Raw genomic sequence first — 20,025 nt, 5'->3', positions numbered from 1 at the left:
ATTCGACATCCACCCCCGGCCACCACTACCATGAGTATTCATTTCTGTAAGGCAGGATAAGAATCTGACGGTGTAACTCTAGCCTACGGAAGCTCATGTCAAAATAAATCTGCTAGTCTTGAAGGTACCACAAGAAACTTGATTGCTTTTGCTTTTAAAAAAAGGTTATTGTTTTGTAGCTAAAATTCTAATGGACTGCATATTTAAAGTACAAAACTTTACATACCTCAATACAATATTTTCTCAACATTAGAGCTAAGCATTAACCATTTTAGTGAGATAATGGGATTAGAAATAATACTACATCCACGATCTATATTCCTGCTATTTATTGAGTTTTGGTACAGTGCAGCTATGACTAACCTGCTAACTGCAATTCTGCTTTTGTTTCTGCTTACACTGCTGGCTTTTCTGTGATTATAACACTACCAAGTACATAGCCTTAGCTTCACAGCAGAAAGAGTGGTTAAATATAGGAAGGGCTCAACATCTCTGCACACTGTTTCTGCTGGAAAGGGGAACAACCACAATTGCACTGTGTGTTGGAAGCCTTTGAAAAAGTCAAGAAATGACTGCAAATCAAACAAGGGGAGATGAAAGTACGACAAATCAGCTACTAAATACAAGGTTCAAAATGCCCTTTAAAGACCTATCTGGAATTCTAAAAACAAAGAAACATTACTGAAATGCTCATCTTGCTGGCCGCCGCCACCCCGGCAATAAGGATTAGTTTCAACAGCTCCACACACCAATTTGTTTAGGACCAAAAGTTAGGCTGGAATGCATAATGAGCTGGATAAGTGAGATGAAACTGTACTTTTCAGAGAGCTGGAACATTAAAGTTGCATTTTTGCTGTGTCATCAAGAGACATTCTCTATGGCTGCTGTACAGCTGTGAACTTCTTTCATTGTATATTTTCCTCAAATTCTGAGCCCAAACATGGTTTCAAGGCATGGTATCCTTTCTGTTTTGGTTGGCTTCTAATGGCTATAGTTAAACAGGTATGTGGTATTTTAATCCAGTATAATACTTCCCTGGAGTTTACAAAGCAAGCCATATGAATGAAGACAGACTGAGTTAACTGGGTATGTTTAGCTTAGTAAGTGGGGCATAGGTAGCCTCAAGGGAGGCGAGTGGGATGGGAAGAGGACAGCTGCTTTTAACTCACAAGTCAGGCTTATAACATCTCACTGACAACATGAGAGGAAAAGGCCCAGGAATGCTGCTATATATAGCATTTTGGCCACACTGTCATACCCACAAAGGGTTGACTGCTATCAGCATGACCCATAACTGCACAATCTGCCCCCACCATGTAAGGAAGATATACACATTACCCAAAGAGTGGAAGCAGCCCAAGAACCACACCAATCCTATGCAAATTAGGCTTTCACCAAAAACAAAAGGGGGGGCAGTTTGGACAGCAATCACACTGCCATAAAATTTGGACATGTGAAGATTCAGGACAGCTATGTATGTAAGCATACATGCACTCATGTAAGAGATAGACCTCAAACCAAACTTGACAGAGACCTGATTGAGATTTGAACATGACACTGGCTCTGCTCACACATTCATAATGCTGATTTACAAGTCTAGAAGACGCCTCCAATGAGGACGCTCCCTCACCTCAGATTTCTAGGTTTTGTCCTTCAAGACAAAATTGCAAACCTTGATTCAAACACCGGTTTGAACTGAGATGGTGTTTTTCCTTGAATTATTTATTAAATTAACTCTACAGTGGTTTGTAAAAAAATTCCTTCTTTCAGTTGGCGTTTGGCAAAAGGGTGAGAAAATTGAAATGAACTGGGCAAAAGGTTATTCCATACAGGTGAAGGTTGCTGCTTTCATTATTTACCCCAAACCCTCAAGATAAGATGGGATGAACATAGAAATGAAAAACAAGGAAACTGTTCAACTTGTATAGCGTAGTGGTTAAGAAAATCAGTTGTAAGCTAGGAAGTCCCAAGTTCAGTTCTTACCACCACAGGGCATGAGATAAACCACCATCTCAGTGTACACCTACCAGCTGCTATACTGGGATAATTCTGGCCTATCTCATAGGACTGTTGAAGGCATTGCCAAGATAATGTGAAGCACTCTCAACAGGCATAAAGTATTAAATATAAACTACAACTACTAACTAATGATATGCTTTAAAAAACCTTACCAGTATGTACTGTAACTACTGCAATCCATGCACACTGTGTGTTGAATCTTCTCTTGCTTTTCTGTTTTCTTGTGATTAGCTAATGAAACTTGGGCCTCTTCATAATGTTTCTTTGCATGCCCATTCACATATCTGAAAGAGGGGAAAGATAGCAAGTTCTCAAGAGCCTCCTTTTCCAAGATAATGCCTAGCGCATCTCAAAAAAGCATACTGTATGAACAACTGCAACAGTATCAACTAGGTTGGGCTGTTGAATGTTAAATTACTTGGCAGATTTTAAGTGCAGATACCCAGTAGGTTTTGGAAGTCTTCCAACAGAATAAGCATACATTCACCTTTGTACATTTTTAACGGCCTTTTTATGGTTTCAGTCCAATAAAAAACATCAGCAACTCTCAGATAAGAGACTTTTTTAAAAATACTGCCCAGATTACCTGTCATTTTAACTGAAGAGAAAAACTCTAAGTCTTCTCATTTTAAAACATGTTTTACCTAAATATGCTTTCAGGAGGGGTCAAATGTAGATATACCCACCTTCCACAGTGGACACTTGAACAAGTCAGGCAGATCCAAGGACTTTTATTAGATCGGCACACTGTTAAGCATGAAAAAATAGAGAAGTTGAGTTAAACACACTGTATGGTGCGGTCACATAAGCCAGTTTTTTGAGTTACAAATATCTCTTTCAGAAATAATATGAAATACAACATTTCTCACAATGATGTTTATACAACATCAACTGATTGGTAGTAGGTAGCTCCTGTTAAACTATAGAGAAGGAAGTTGACAGAATAAAGGTGGACAGTATAGGAGAGTTGGAGAATGGGTGGGTTATTTAAAAATGTAAACATATATTTTCCATCAGTATATTTCTCACAATCATATGTTCTACATTTTACTTACCTGCATCATAATATGAACACTTGTTTTCTGACATGATCCTGAACTAATCTACCGTACTTTAAATGTGTTAGAAACTCAGGTATATAAAGCTAATCACCAAATGGCACCTTAAATGGTTACAGTTGCCACAACAGAATGTCTAGGTGCCATTTTTTTGCAGTGAAATTTATATCATCATCATATCTATACTGCTTTATATTTTAAAGAGATCTCCATGTTGTCACAATTGGACCCATGCCAGTCACAAAATGCGCCTGGCAGATTTCGAACACTAGTTAAACTGGATACTAAATCTTTACTGGTCTGAACCAGAACCAAACTGGAACATCTACAATCAGCAACTGAACCAGAACCAAACTAAAAAATGGAATGCTTTCACTTGGTTATTATAAAACCCTGTTATGTGAAGCACTGAGGTGCAGTTGGCATAATGCACTCCACTTATAAGTGTGATTAGAACCAACACTCCAATATATTGGAAAGAAAACAGAAACCAAAGCAAGCAAGCCATATGGTAAAGATCGGATGCCATACATTTCTAAGGAGGGCAGTCTGTTCTGCAGTGATTGGGATAGGGATTAGTGGGTAGTCAGAAAGGATTTTCCACTCCTGCTTTGATTGATTTGAAGATCTGAGTCACTCACTTTCCTGATGTACATTAGAAAGGAAGAAACAGCTCATTTTGCACTAGTCACAATCTGAAAAATAAGCCTTCATAACTGTGGTGAGATGCTGGTGCAACTCAGACATACAACCAAACCATAGTTTGCACTAATTAGAGCTTAAAACCCAAGCATGATGTCTGAATTCTGAAAATTCAGGTAAACCATTGTTCAGAGTTGCTTGGCTGCTTAGTACTCCAGCTTCTAGGTACAGAGAAGCCTTCAGAGGCAAAGTAATATACTTATGCCTGTAAACTGAACTTAGTATCTATCTAGATGTTGAAAATATCAAACCAATTTTACAAAATCAAAGCTCTTCTTTGTGTGAAAAGGGGAGTCTTTATACAGCTCACATTAAAGAGAAATAAACAGAACTGTTCTGCAAGTTTTAGCTAAAGTGTCTGCAACAACAATTACCTACAGTTTTACCTAGCTGTATTTTTAGAATGGCCTCAAGTATTATGACATTCATATAGGAAGGATTTGGCCAAAAAGAATCTGAGATGCCATAAGGCCATCTGAAATGAGTCATATGTCTCTTTTCTTCTCCTGTTAATTTGGGAATGTGGAAACTATATTTGCCATTGCATAACAGAAGAGGGAGAATAGTGTTGTTTACAACTTTGTAACTTGAAGTGAGTTTGCAATGCTTGTTCCTTATTTACACAATGGGCACAGCCATTCCCTGCAAAGAATTAACTGCTCTATTTTTAAAGAGCAAAATATTTCACCCTATAAACAACATTTAGTCTGCCCCTCAGTTGGCTCCCTCCTTTCTAAGCTTTAGGTGAGCTGTTGAGATCTTTTTATTCTGCTTAGCTTTTCATTTGCTCTTAAGTTTTTGACCATTTTATTCTGCTTCTTGAATGCATTTGTTTGATTGTGTCAGCTGGTTTTGTTGCAAGCTACTTTGGGGGCATATAAACCAATTCATAAAAGCAAAATGTTCAAACCACTTTACATGTTATTCCAGTAACTATTCCAGTAACCCTGTGGAGTAGACACTATTATGTGTATGTTGCAGGGGGGTGGGGCTGAAGCAATGACACAGTGGCTTGCTAAAGATCACCTATCATTTTTTAGTCAGCTGCAATGACTTTCGAACCAAGAACTTCTCAGTTTTTGTCTGCTATGTACTGGGTAAAGGTAAAGGTAAAGGTAAAGGAACCCCTGACCGTTAGGTCCAGTCACGGACGACTCTGGGATTGCGGCGCTCACGTCGCTTTACTGGCCGAGGGAGCTGTATTTGTCCACAGACAGCTTTCGGGTCATGTGGCCAGCATGACTAAGCCACTTCTGGTGACCCAGAGCAGTGCACAGAAACGTCGTTTACCTTCTTGACGGAGAGGTACCTATTTATCTACTTGCACTTTAATGTGCTTTTGAACTGCTAGGTTGGCAGGAGCAGGGACCAAGCAACGGGAGCTCACCCTGTCAATGGGAATCGAACCGCCAACCTTCTGATCAGCAAACCCTAGGCTCTGTGGTTTAGACCACAGCGCCACCTGCGTCCCATATGTACTGGGTACCACCTCTCAGATATATTCAAACCCAGGCTGGTACAAAGAGGGTTGAAGGTGAGTAAGAAGTTATCTGTAGCTTCCATACTCACAGACAAGAAAAGAGAAAAGTCAAGTTAGGATGAAACAGCAGACAAACAGGAAATGGGCTTTAGAGAACAGCTGAGTCAAGAGAATGAAGATAATGCCCAAGGTAGCTTTAAACAATACACTTCTAAAGGCAACTCACCACTCTCCAAGAACTTATTAGTCATTTTCTTAGACAACTAAAAGACCTGCACTAAAGCAACAACTGGCTAGTTTAAATGATTGAATTTTGCTTGTCCTCCAACTCTGACCACTGACCTCACTGTACTCTTGGCTTCCAACTTCACAAGTCCCTTCCTGCAATCCAACTCCTTGCCCATGAGCAAGATACTTTCTTCCTCTGGAACTTCTCTCTTAGTGGTTGCTTTTTCCCTTTACTCTGTGCCTTCAAGGTTACTTATCCCTTCAGGAAAAATTCCACATTCTACTGCTGACACAGTCACCCTAAGCAGCGAGCCACAGCAGCTAAGCCAATACCCGAGAAACAACTACGCAGATAGGCGGATGGCAGCCAAGTTTCAAGCCTATTACATATAAACATTACTAATTCATGTATATGATATAGTTCCCTTTTCATCAAACCTAGCCTGTCTACTAAGAGCAAACAAGACTATCTTCTGAAGCGTAGAGACTAACAAGATCTGTTGACACAGGGAACCAAACATGCCTGCATTTCCAGGTAACTAGAAATTCTGAAGTAATCATGAAAATGTATATAACAGAACCAATGAGATACAGAAAAATAAAGATACCTTATTAATGTATGCTTTATTATTCTGTTTTAAGTGCTTCATTAAAAGTTGTTTTTCTTCTACTCCACCCTAGCATGAAACCCAATGTCATACCCCTTAAGTTATGCAAATACCCAGATGAGGCCTGGTTTCCATTCAGTAATCAAGATGATATCAGCACTGGCTGAGTGAGAACACAGAAAGTTGTTTTTGCACTTATGAGCGAGGAGGAGGAAAGTACACACTTGGACTGTGGCCACAAACCCCTCCCTAATCTACCTTGAAGCATGATTGCCACATGGAAGACGGATTTAAAATTTACTGCATGTTGCACATTGAAGGAAAATTATATGAAAATGATTTATAGATGGTACCTAACTCCAAGTAAATTGGCAAAGATGTTTAAAAGTGAAACAGGTATCTGTTGGAAATGTCAAGAAGCAGAAGGAACGTTTTATCATATATGGGTGGTCATTCAAATAGTTAATGATGCTTTGGAAAGGATTTATAATGAAATGAAAAAAATGGTTTACAAGAATATTCCAAAAAACAAACAAACCAGAAGCATTTATTTTGGGTATGGTACAGACAGAGGTACCCAGGGCACAGAAAAAGCTATTTATGGATGCAAAGACAGCAGCTCAGACTTTGTTAGCTCAGAAATGGAAGGTGGGAGAGGTTCCAAAGAAGGAGGAATGGCAACTGAAAATGATGGACTATGCAGAGCTAGCAGGCCTAGCCAGCAAGGTAAGAGAACAATAAGAATGTGTGTATAAAGGGGAATGGAAATTATTTGTGGAATATTTGGAAAACAATCGTAAGCAAGTGAAAACACTAGCAGGATTATTGTAAATTCAACAGTATAATGTAGATTAAGATATAATGGAAAGGGGGAAACTAGATGGAAGAAATAGAATATGCAGTTACTTTTGGAAGTACAAGGAAAAACAAAGAAAAAATGGGAAGTCATTGGATGTATTGTTGTATATTTAAAGGTGGAAAATGTATATTTGAAAATTTAATAAATAAATTGTTTTAAAAAGCAGCATGAATGCCAAATCAAAACACAAAGAGGATAAAGCAGCATTTCACTGATGCAGCAATCCTTACCTGCACACACCTATGGCTGGATGATCATTTTCCAGTATCACTGAATTACTTTAAGGGTCTCATTTTTGAAAAGAATTACTTACAACTCAATACAATAAAAATCACATGCAACATTTAAAATAAACAATAAAGAATGCATGCCAAGCTTCTTAATAAAAAAAAATTGCTAATAAAACTGGGCCAGCCATGAGGGAAGCAAAGGTATAGGTCTGAGATTTAGCTGCGGCTTGTTCTGCCTTTTCATACAGCACACTCGCTACAGGAAAGCTTCAACCGCAATTTTATGCTAATGACCAGACTGCATGAAAGATTAACCTCAACTTCAACTTCAAACTACTTTCTAGTTCTTGTTTGGAGGCAAGCTGCCATTTATAGAAGCCCTAGTTTTCCCAATTCAGCTATCACAGCAAATAGAAAGCTTCTCAAATAAGAGGAAATCTGAGCACGTGAGAGGAGCACCTAAGTAGGGATACCAAACCATGGTTTGGCTGAAACATGATAAACTGTGCCTAAACTGTATCAGAGCTTTCCACAGTATCACTGAGCTACTTCTCTGTGTAGCCAAGATGAAATAAGGTATTAAAATATTCTGACATGTAGAAATTGACATGTGTTTTAAATCTGCTTTTAGTTTAACAGTTGGTTTTAATTATGTTTTAAGTTTGCCTTTCATTGTTTGTTTTAGTTTATGTAAATGGCTTAGAGGTTCTATTTAAAATCAAGCAGTATATAAATTTTGTTAAACAGATAAAAATAAGAATGATTTATTTCAAATGACAGTTGCTATGACAAAGGAATTATGACCACTTGCACTGACAAGTCCTGTACATATCATCCTCTGGTATCATTTATAACAAAGACTGGGTACATGTGCAAAGATTTTCACAAGCTGACAGAATAGTTTTCTAAGCACTGCAATAGAACCAAATTTCAATCGCTATGGCAACCTGGCATCTAACATATATTTCCAGCCCTATGATCTATACACTGAGTCGATACAAACAAGGCATACAAAGAACCCCTCTTCAGCAGCTGCCCCAGAATGAATCACTCTTACTCTAGTCTAGATGAGAGTAAGTCTCCCAGGCAACGTCCAGTTATACCAAAAACCTAAGCCATGTGGGTCAAGCTGGTAACACAATAAATATTCCCATTTTAAAAACGTAATTGAAAAAGCATAATAAATATTCAGTACAATAATTGAAGACATTGTTATTAATCAAGAGATTAGAGCCGAGTTGGCCTGCCTGTAAACTGATCCAGCAAATACTCTCAAAGAAATGCCTATATTTCAAAAATGCCACTATCATTTTATTTTGTTATGGTTACCATACGTTAAAATGGCTACTCATGAAGGATGCTTGCTGCTGAGCCCTGCAGCAGTCAGTGTTAGAAACTGAGATATGAAAGCTAGGAGCTAAACAGCACCTTAAGCCTATGTTATGGGCGCAACAATGGAATGTCTAGGCACACTTTTTAAATAACAAGAATACAAAGTTGAAAATGAACGAACTGCAACTAAAATATTATGTTCATTTTTCAAATGGTCTATTCCTTCCCCTGCCCACCCACCCACTAATATACTTAAGAGGGTCTCTTCTCCAGTCTTCAGAGAATAGCTGGAAGTAGGGAGGCAGAAAAGGGTCCTCCTTTCCTTCCACTCTGCAGTTTTAATCTGAAATTTTAGGCGCAGTACTGTGCCCAGAGCTCAGAAACAGCTCACACTGATGAAATTCCCTGTAGCAAAATCCACTTAGAACAATGGGCGTTTTGAACACTGGCAGCAGTCCTAGTCAAATCAAGCAGCATTACAAAGCTTCTCTCATTGGCTACCTGCTATAACTGCAAGTCTCTCCAATAGGGAACACAAGCAAGTCCTAAGTGGCAAAAGGGAGTGCTTAGTGGAGAGTTTCAGACTAGAATTTGGGTGCGGGGGGGCGGGGGGGCTCAGGTGCAAATTTTCACTTAAACCATGAAGTGGGCTAATAGCACAATCACCCAACTTACCTCTCACTGGGTGCAATGTTCGAAACTCCCATTGTTCTAGACACATTTTACAACAGGGAATTTCATTAAATGCGAGCAGTTTCTGAACTCTGGAAGCACCTAATATTTCATATTAAAACTGCCACTGCTCAGGGTTTGGGAGGAGAAATTCCTTTCCACTAGACTTCCAAGAGATTGCTGCAGCGTCAGGTAAGTTGATAGGTTCCACCTCTCAGCTGGCCTTACAGAAAGGCAGTGTTTCCCTCTCAGGAGCCTTGGATTGGCTGCCCTTAGGCTAGGAGTACAGCTGCCTTTTTCCTCCCTCCATCCATTTCATTCCCATCTTGTCTCCACCACTGAAAACGGGCAGGGAGCAAAGCTCTCACTGCCTTGTCTGGCTCTTTCCTCAAGAAAGCTACGAAACTCTCCCCCCACCCATCAGCCTTCACTGAAACTGCTGGAGGAATGGGCTTGTCTACAGAATTAATTGCACAGGAGAAATTAAACCTTGGGTGGAATTTCACACATGTGGGAGATGGAAGGAGAACTAGGGAGAATGATCCAGACAGGAGTGGTGGTTTTCTAACTTCCCATCCACAGTGCACTTGAAAACTGCTGAGCATCTTGGTGGACCATTTAAATATTTTTCTCTGTTTAGCAACTCTAATGCACTGTACTTTACAATGTTAAGGAATTCAAACTGTAATACCATAAAATGCAATGTATAAGAAACAAAAGAAGCAATTTGGGCACCATTATGGGGGGGAAAGAGTTTTCAACCCTGATCTGGATCTACCTGTTACTCAGAAGTACATCCCAATTGAGTTCAATGGAGCTTCCTCTCAAGTAAAATATGCATGGATCGGGGACCTGAAAACTTTTCTTTTGAACTCAATATGTTTTGTTTAGGTTTTAGCTGCCTTGTTTAATGCACTTTTAATGTATGACGTGCTTTTAATTTTAAATATACTAGCCAGTTAGTTATGATGGTTTAAGTAGCACATGTTAAAGTGTTATCTACTTCAGACTCTCACAGTGATGCTTAAAATCAACACAAATTTTGGAGTGGGATCATTGTAGGACACTCAAGATGGGTGTCTCTACCATCAGCTGTATAGGCTTTAATATGTGTTAACTGTACAGTGGTACCTCGGGTTAAGTACTTAATTCGTTCCGGAGGTCCGTTCTTAACCTGAAACTGTTCTTAACCTGAAGCACCACTTTAGATAATGGGGCCTACTGCTGCCGGAGCACGATTTCTGTTCTCATCCTGAAGCAAAGTTCTTAACCCGAGGTACCATTTCTGGGTTAGCAGAGTCTGTAGTGCCAAAAAGATATATTTATATGAGGGAAAGAGGGTGTAGGGAGAATCCATGGCTTGTCTGCAGAGTGGAGAGAAGGGAAGACCTTTTTCTGCCTCCTCACTTCCAGCCGCTCTCTGAAGACTGGAGAAGAGACCCTCTTAAGAATATCAGGGGGGCCAGCAGGGGAAGCATGGCTTTGTTTTTGTTTTTTTGCAGTCTTCAGATGAGGACTGGACCTTGTGAAAAATGAACACAATATTTTAGCTGCAGTTCATTCATTTTCAGCTTTGTATTCTTGTTATTAAAAAGCGCACCTAGACATTCATTGTTGCACCTATAATCTAGGTTTAAGGTGCCATTTAACTTTCTAGCTTTCATATCTCAGTTTCTAACACTGGCCAGAAGGTGGATCCCATGGGGAGTCTCATCAGTGGACATAATTTGGAGGCCTCTGGTTAAACAAAAGCTTTATTCTAACCACAAAAATGAGGAATAAGTACAGCATCACCAAACAGTGCCAAGGAATGAAGTCACAACTGTGCTCATTAACTTTATTGACTATATTTAGATTCCCAATTCAATTATAGTTCTCTAAATGTCATATGAAGTAGAATTAAAACAAGATAAAATCACAAATTCATTACAATCTAAAAACAGCACTAGAGCAATTATAATGAATGCTTTAAAAAGCAGTAAAATACAACCATAAAGAAACAGCAAAAAATAAGAATTAAGAACAGCAGAGGTTAAAATTACTGTCTCACTATAAGAACAGCAGTAGCAGAGAAAGAGAATGCCCAATTAATGACATCCAATATAGGCAGAAAATTTGTTTTACTAGAAATGTTTACAAACCAGCCCAGAATATATTATTTGTCATCTTGTATAATTCTAATACAAAACATAAAAAGACAGGGGGAAAGTTCCCACACTTGTTCCCTTTATATGTCTGTAGTATATTATACAAATAAAAATAACTCCTGTCCTCCTCTGCTGAACTCTGTTCAACAGGGTATTCCCAAAGGAGTGTAACAGCCACACATACATATGCACACACACACACACACACACAGAGAGAGAGAGAGAGAGAGAGAGAGAGAGAGAGGGGAGTCTATTGGAAATTCACATTGCAATACAGTACATCATAAGCTCCTGGCCTTTCTAGAGCATTACAAGCATGATTGATGTTTTATGGACTGGAAGAACCATGGGAGGGCTGAGACTGCAGGGAGGGGAAGGTGGTAATGAGAGGGGAGCTTTATCAAACAAAGCGTATGGAAAAACTCTGGCATCCTGTAAAACATTCCTGCATTTGTGTAAGTGCACTTATGTTAATTTACATATACAATAGACAAAGATGTATCTGGCCCTGTCTCAGCAAAACAGCAACTTCAACTGTACTCTTTAGGGTGCAATTGTAACATCTTCCAAACCAATTCAATTTTGCAGCAAATTCCCCCAAATCATTGTCAGGATATTTATACAAACGTCAGACTTACAGGAAGCCATTTGCAAGGGGCAAGTAACACTTCCATGCAGACAACTAGCTTGTCAGGCCCTAAAGACAGCTCACAGTACAGTGGTACCTTGGTTTACGAACTTAATCCCTTCCAGAAGTCTGTTCTTAAACCAAGGCGTGCTTTCCCATAGCAACAGTGGATTCAATTTACAAATGGAACACACTCAACAGGAAGCAAAACATGTTGTTATTCCAAGTCAAAGTTCACAAACCAAGACACCTACTTCTGGGTTTGCTGCGTTCTTAATCCAAGTTGTTCATAAACTAAGCTGTTCTTAAACCAAGGTACCACTGTATACTTTTATAATCTGCGAGATACTGACACTGATACTTTTTACTACCTTCACCTTTGGTAATGTTATCTTTCTGACCTTCCTTGAAGAAGAGGAACTTCATGCCAGTGATCTTGCCTAACAGATTTGCTTGCCTGAGCTAATAGATACGCCCCTTATGACTAAGTTTGTAAACATATTTCTCAAAGTTGTTTTCTTTTTCAGTGCTTTCATTTACACTTTAGTTCTCCTGTAACATCACATAGTATAATAAATTCTGCTTTAACACTGCATGTTTTACAGAGTAATATAACTGGTTTAGCCAAAGGCAGCAGTAGTACCTACCACACCTTAGCTCCAGGATGGAGTTGCACAGGAGATTCAAGCAAGCTAATAGCCTCTCTCAAACACAACACACTTAAGAGCAGCCATGTAGCTTTTCCTCCACAGAAGGAAACCTCAGAAAACAACATTAGAACGTTTCCTCACTTTAGTGACAAGATGCAATCCACAACCCATTGAACTGCAAAACTCCGACTGAGTTTTGCAAATTCAAAAGAGAGGCTTTTCGAGTACAACTCAGACATTTTAGAGAAAAAGAGAAGTTACAAGAGCACAGCTGAAACACTGTAAAACACCCTACTATTGATTTACTTCCTACTGGAAAGGTGAAAAGAACTCAAAGTGAAATAACTAAACACAACATACAGTACTCTGTTTCCATGAGCGTACTGAAAATGTAAAGCAAGTGTCTCAATGTTTATTACCACCATGAAATGAACAAAAGGCCAAACATGGAAAATCTTACATTTGCACCACAACACACATCTCAATTATGTAAATATTGACTGAGGCCATGTGTACACACAAAGGAATCAAATTACCCAGCATTTCCTGTTGAAACTTTCCCTCCCCATATGTTTTATTGCACTATATCCACCTTCCAGCATACTGCGGCCCAGTTCACTGACATGGCCTAAATTCAAAAATACAAGAGGCACCTTCGAGCACATTAAACACAAACAGCCTCTTCAGCAACCAACTAACCAGTCGAAGACCAGGCAGCAAAGTTAGCAACAGCAACACAGCCTCTTCAGCCTCCTCTTTGGTGGGTTTTGTTTTTCTCGCTACTGCTCTCTCACTGGAACAAAGAAGCTAGAAAGAAATTTCTGCATTCTTTCCCACTTGAAGACAACGAACCCCTTGGCCACCTCCTCTCTCCAGGAAAATGCCTTGCCTGCCAGCACATGGTCAGGATCACATCTGCTAGACTTCCCTCTCTAAGAAAGTAAGACAAGCTAGGCAGAACTGTAGAGGCCAAGCATTCCTGAGCCCACAAAATGGGAAGGAGTAAAATGAGGCCTGCAAAAACATTCATGGATAGATGAATGCAAAAACTACATATCCTGAGCTTTGGGAGGTAGGAGTGCTGCAAATGATCCATCTTTCTAAAAAGAGCAAAAAATGTGATCCCTCCAACATCTCCAGCAAAGGCCCAGGATGGTCCCCTGCTGAGAAAGGGTCTGAAATCGAAGACTTCCTGCTCCTCTTGCAGGCATCCTTTCCTTGCCCCCCCCCCCCCGCCCCAGCCCTAGCATCAGTGGACCAAAGGCCACAAAGGAAATGAGAAGGAAGCTCAGGATTTCGGGTGGGAAGTTATATAAGGAGGCAGCCTAGTACTGCACATGCATAACGAAAAGAAGATGCACTGTTGTTTGCACACGACAGTCAGTGGGAGAATACCGAGAGATCAGAGAAAATGATTTAATGGGATCAGGAGTGCAGAATCTGAATGCGGAGTCTCACCAGGAGGGGGATAAGAAGAGGAACAGGAAATCTTACACGGAACAGGGAAAGTGAGGCGACGGCCACGAGGCAGAGCCTGTCAAGGGTTCCCACAACTTTAAGGCAGAGAAAAGCCCAAGCTTTTCTTCAGGGTGCTGCCCCCCCCCCCCGCTTTGTTGCTCGGGCGTGTAAGGTGCAGGAAAGGGCGGGCGAGGGGCAAGAGGAGGCAAAGCCCGGAGAGAAAGCGGAGGCCCCTCAAGCAACAGCGGAGTGGAAGAAGGTGGGGGGAGGAAGAGGGCGGACTCAAGAGGGGGGGTCTCAGAGATCCCAGAGATCTTTTTGTTGCCGGTGCGGGGGCGGGGGGGGGAGGAGCTGGAGAGAGACGGGTGTTTCAATAAAGCCGGGCGGGCGAAGGGCCTGGACGTGTCCCTGGAACAAAGGAGAGCGGGGTTGGGGGGGGGAGGGGAGCGAGGAAGATGAAGGTGCCTGTCAGGCCCCCCCCCGGCCCCCCACTCACCGCTGCAGCACCACGAGGAGGGCGATCCCTGAGGGAACTTGGCCGAGTCGGGCGCGAGGCAGACGCTGGCGCCGAGGTGAGGGCACTCCATGGCGGCGGCGGCGGCGGCGGCTGCGAAGGGCCGGGGCGCGACGTGAGGCGGGCGAGGCGAGGCGAAGCGCAGGCCGGGACTGAGCAGGGGAGGGGGCAGGCCGGGGCCCGGAGAGGAGCGCTCGCTCCGCCTTTTCTCTCTCGCGCGCGGGGTAGTGCCGCTACTGCGCCTGCGCCGGCCGGCACCTCAGCGCTCGGGAACCCTCGAGCCGCCCGGCCGCCATCGCGGTCTTCCTCACAAGCGGCGGCGGCGGCGGCGGCGGCCCTTTCCTCCTGCCGCGAAGTCCCAGTCTCGGAGGACCACTCGAACTCCCCAACTTCGAGAGCTCCCGCCGCCGCCACCGCCTCACGGAGCTTCCGGAATCGTAGTTACGGGAAGGCGAGGCGAAAGGAGGCAGAGTTTAGCGGGGGGGGGGGCCGGTAGAGCAGCTCCCCGCTCGGCCTGTTGGTGTTGTTTATGTGGCGCGAATGGGAACCGGAAATGAGCGGCTCTTGGCTTTGTCTCTCGGGGAGTTTGACGGCGCTCAGGCCCCGCCCCTTCCTCCCCCACCACTCGCTTCGCCCAGGAATCCAGGCTCCGGGTTTGTGTTCCCACCGCCTAGTTCGGCTTTCCCAGCGACGGCTCTACGTAGCTCCTGCTGTTCCCCCTTTCGCCGCTAGGGGGACGGAGCAGGAAACGCGCGGTGTCCTCGTTGCCATGGCTGCCGCCTTGCGCTAATCCTGAGATGAAGCCATCGCCATCTGACTTCTCCCTTTTTAAATTATTATTAATTTCCGCAATTGCTGCTAGTGGTCGCCTTATAATGGTAGCTGAAAATGATTATCAACACATTTCCCACACGCAAACACATGCACAACAAAACTTAAAACAATCACAATTTAAAATGCAGTAAAATCCAGTTAGTAATTAAAGTTACCAAAAGTAGAAAACAGCAGCTGAATAACTTAGCAGCTAAAACAAATCAATGAAATGGGTTGAGCAGAAGGCACAAAAACAAACATTTTTGTTGCTGATGATGTCCCCAGTGAGGTGTGCCTGACACCCACTTGCATTTCTTCACAACACACATCATTTGAACCTTGACAAATATGACTTTATGATTTTATTTATTACTACATTTATATCCGGTGACGCCTGCTTCTTGGGAGAAGGGCAATGACAGGCCTAGACAGCATCTTGAGAAGTAGAGACATCACCTTGCCAACAAAGGTCCGTATAGTTAAAGCTATGGTTTTCCCAGTAGTGATGTATGGAAGTGAGAGCTGGACCATAAAGAAGGCTGATCGCCGAAGAATTGATGCTTTTGAATTATGGTGCTGGAGGAGACTCTTGAGAGTCCCATGGACTGCAAGAAGATCAAACCTCTCCATTCTGAAGGAAATCAGCCCTGAGTGCTCACTGGAAGGACAGATTGTGAAGCTGAGGCTCCAGTACTTTGGCCACCTCATGAGAAGAGAAGACTCCCTGGAGAAGACCCTGATGTTGGGAAAGATGGAGGGCACAAGGAGAAGGGGGCGACAGAGGACGAGATGGTTGGATAGTGTTTTCGAGGTTACCAGCATGAGTCTGACCAAGCTGCGGGGGGCAGTGGAGGACAGGAGTGCCTGGCGTTCTCTGGTCCATGGGGTCACGAAGAGTCGGACACGACTAAACGACTAAACAACAACACATTTATATCCCTCCTTTTCTCCAAAGAAGTCAACCTAGCGTACACACTTCACCCTCTCAACAACACTGTGAGGTAGGTTAAGCCGAGAGTGAGTGACCGGCCCCAAGTCACCAAGTGAATAGGGATCTGTGTTTTGGCCTCCTAGGTCCTAATCCAGCACTCTAACCACTATGCCACACTGTTTGAGCATAGTGGGGGTCAAGTACCATCTAAAAATTACTTTATAAAAGTTTTCTTTTGAAGTGATTCTGCACAAACTGCAGCTTACAGATCAAGCACAAGGGAAGCCCCACATAGAGCTCATTGCAGTAATCAAGTCTTGAAGTAATCAATTGTAAAGGAAACCTATGCCGGGAAAATTTTGTATTACGAGGAGATAGGTCAATTGGTTTATACAATTCTTCCTCATTGCTTAGGGAGAAATGCGACTCATCAACCTGGGAAAGTTGCCAATCTAGGAGAAGGAAAATCTGATCTGAAACCTCTGATGCCTTTTGGGATATTTTCAAGAGAGAGAGAAAGGCTGGGGAGTAAACACTACATGGAGTGGAGTCACCAAGACAGTTGAATGGCCTCTTGTATGCCTCCGTCCAACAACTATTGCAGACAGGCTGCTGCCAGATGTATTGTTCTGCTTTCCTTTGGACCACATCAGTGAGACTGATGTCCAGACAGCCCAGGACCTTCCTACGCACTGCCCAGGCTTGAGCCCCAGGGAGGTCACTTCAATGTTGCTAACACAGTGTTTTGGCTTCACCCCTGGAGGCACGCTTCATTGTCTCTTGGGACAAATGAATGCCAACCACCTCACTGCTTATTGGTACAATCTCTTTGGGATTGTCAACAGTTTTTGGTTTGCTTTATTGTTTTGATGTACTGTTTGTGCTCTAATAATAAGTAGCAGCAGGGTTTGGGAAGATCCACATGGCCCGGCTAGAGGCTGAGTGCCTGCCAGTAGTAGTGCAATTGCAGAGTTAATTAAGTATGCTGGCCCCTGTATTTTGGACTAGCTTAACAGGTGGGAGGAATTTAGATATTAGACCAGCCAGCTAAGGGTTCAAATTATATAAATCTCTCGGATGGGGTCAGACTTTAGAACTTCAATGTAGGCGCTGACCAGGAAGGTGTCATCTTCCTTTCTTCTTCATTCTTAATAAACTACATAAAGTTTGGCTTTGGGATCTTGCAAATATTGTTGCAGGCTTGCAGGATTAATGTAAAATCTCCCATGAACGTAAGTCACTTGGTTCATGCTACAGAAGGGGATGCCAAAGAAATGCGGGTGGCTCAGATCCAGAGAGCTGGTTGTTTATAAGCGGAGAGCAATGTTGATGAAGTTTTGTTTTGCCCTGGAGAAAGTTAAGTATACTAGATGCTATCTCAGGGTCCCTGGTTAAATATTTGCTTAGGGCCCAAAAATCCATCTTTGTTAGAGGGCGCTGTAGGGGTCTAGCATTACTGGACAGTCTTTTTAGTGTAACTGGCCTACTGCGCAAGGCACATTTGTGTAAAAATAAATAAATAAATAAGGCTTAAGAGATTTCTACTTGCCTCCCCTTCCATTACAGGGATTTCCCACCCACCCAATTATGCTGACCTACCTGGAGTAGCTGTGACCTTTTGCATGCAAAGCAAGTGTTTTCTCACTGAGCTACAACCCCCCCCCCCCCGAGTAAACTGCCTTGGGTAGTTTTTTGTGGGAAAGTGATGTATATTTAGAACCAATACAATCACAGCGGAGGAAGTGACCTTTTGAAATAACACCGAGGAGAGGACCTTCGGTTCCAGCAGCTTAATTTTGAAGCCTTTCAAGCATGGTAGCTGTGGGCATTGGCCTCCAAAGAAAATACATTTTCTCCCATACTATTTCCACTGCTGAGCACCAGGGGGCACCACAACTCACTTTTTTTAGATACTGAAGTGCCTTCACTTAACAACAAACTAATTCTTTGTGCATTGCTGTTATTTCTGCATCTTTCAGTGGTAATCCGTGAAAAACGAGATGGTCTAAAGTCATTGAAAACTGTTTGGTAAGTTGAAATTTCTGGTTTTGGAATACACTTTCAGATATTCTGTTCTGATAATCAGCTTTTACACCAGGCATAGGCAAACTCGGCCCTCCGGATGTTTTGGGACCACAACTCCCATCATCCCTAGCTATCAGGACCAGTGGTCAGGGATGATGGGAATTGTAGTCCCAAAACATCTGGAGGGCCGAGTTTGCCTATGCCTGTTTTACACAGTATTCTAAGTAACTGGGAAGGTAAATGAAAACGATATTGTCTTAATAAAGGAAGAGAGAAGACAGCCCAGGACTAAACAACTGAGGAAATCAAATCTAAGTGTAAGTCAAAAGAGCCAGGTTTCACAGTTAGAGAACCAGAACATGGGTGTAGCCAGGGGGCAGCTGCTCCCCCATCAAGTTAATAAATAAAAATACTTAACTAAAAATAGAAATAACCAGAACGCTTGAAATTGAAATGCTCACTGAGGTCACTTGGGTGATGATATGGCACATTTTAGTGACACATCTGGCAACCAACTGAGTGATAGGCTGTGTTTTGTGAACTCACAAATTTGCATCACAGGTAACACTCTTCTGGAAGCTTCTCGTGGTTTCCAGCATTTTCTCCTGAGAGTGCGCACTTGCAGGGACTGCCTAGAAACTGTTGTTGATACAATTCATTCCGAATCTGATGATGACAAGTGGGTGTCCTTGTCCTGGCTATGCTCAGGAGCCAGAGGTCTTACCTTTCCAGCAACCAGGTGGCTCAAAGGAGGGACCACCTATCCTCAACCTTAGCGGCAGAGAATCCTTCCTCCTGAGAAGAACCCTTACTCATGAGCAGTCCTTTATTCTGGAGCAACATAGCAACTGGGCTTTCAGGCATGGATTTTGTCATTGACGTGCAGCCTGAGCTTGGACCTTTCTCCATCTGCATTCTGTTGTTGTTGTTGTTGTTGTTGTTGTTGTTGTTGTTGTTGTTGTCTTGGACCTTTCTCCATCTGCATTCTTTTGTTGTTGTTGTTGTTGTTGTTGTTGTTGTTGTTGTTGTTGTTGTTTTCTTCTTTTTTCTTTCTCTGTAATTTTTGAAACTTCTAATAAATATCTCCATCTGCATTCTTGAGGGCTTGGGGGGGTGGCTCAGCCTCTCCATCTAAATGTGCTGGGAATCTGTTGACAATTAGATTGGATCCTCTGGAGGCGGCCCTAAGGAGCCCCCCCCCAAAAAAAAAATTCATAGGGTCTTCAAGGCTAGCAAGAGGGAGCCCTGCCTGCTCTCCCAGGTCTTGGGCCAAGAGGTGGTCCAGGTCATCATCAAGCAGTCAGTTTCTGACTCTGGCATTTTTAAGAGCACCCACAATATTCTTTTTTTAAAAAAATATTGTTTTTTTACAAGAACAAATTCAAAATAATAAAAAGAAAAAACTTTTACTATATCCATATATGAGATTCTCTGAATCCCATGACTTTCCCCCATCCCCTGCAAGGGTCCTTAACATAATTTTTCTAAAACTACATATCATTACGTTCTCCACAGTTTTCATCGCTCTAAATTATCCTTATTTTTCATTTCTTTACAAGTCCAGCTAACATTTTTATTTGTTCACAATGGTCTCCAGCACAGTTTTTGGCGCTCTGCAGAAATGCAGGAACCATTAAAGGGCTGGGGCTCTTACCAAGGTGCACACGGCTG

At 42.3% G+C, this 20,025-nt stretch overlaps 1 protein-coding gene and 1 long non-coding RNA gene across 5 annotated transcripts in view; one reads left to right on the top strand and one right to left on the bottom strand.

Annotated features, from left to right (window-relative positions):
- USP3 (ubiquitin specific peptidase 3) overlaps nt 1-14,742 on the bottom strand; it is a 36,460-nt gene extending 21,718 nt beyond the window's left edge. The window contains exons 1-3 of one of the 3 annotated variants that reach the window (XM_079953349.1): nt 14,568-14,742; nt 2,706-2,766; nt 2,172-2,303 (exon numbers count right to left, since the gene is read on the bottom strand). In XM_079953349.1, coding sequence (XP_079809475.1) covers nt 2,172-2,303; nt 2,706-2,766; nt 14,568-14,658 — 284 coding nt within the window. In that variant the 5' untranslated portion in view covers nt 14,659-14,742. Of the gene's footprint in view, nt 1-2,171; nt 2,304-2,705; nt 2,767-3,074; nt 3,169-14,567 lie in introns of those variants that run through there. The other 2 variants (XM_079953347.1, XM_079953348.1) reach the window with 2 other exon arrangements.
- Nucleotides 14,536-19,642, top strand: LOC307203046. 2 transcript variants are annotated; one of them, XR_013833102.1, is made up of 3 exons: nt 14,536-14,643; nt 18,309-19,278; nt 19,457-19,642. It is a non-coding gene; the product is annotated as an uncharacterized lncRNA (long non-coding RNA). The 2 variants fall into 2 exon arrangements; XR_013833103.1 differs by lacking the exon at nt 14,536-14,643 and adding an exon at nt 16,365-16,399.
- Nucleotides 19,643-20,025: the final 383 nt, after the last annotated feature.

This window comes from Podarcis cretensis, assembly GCF_951804945.1.
Source record: "Podarcis cretensis genome assembly, chromosome: 14".
NCBI classification, from domain to species: Eukaryota; Metazoa; Chordata; class Lepidosauria; order Squamata; family Lacertidae; genus Podarcis; species Podarcis cretensis.
Note: the sequence above shows the minus strand (reverse complement) of the source record. Positions and strands in the feature narration are given on the sequence as shown.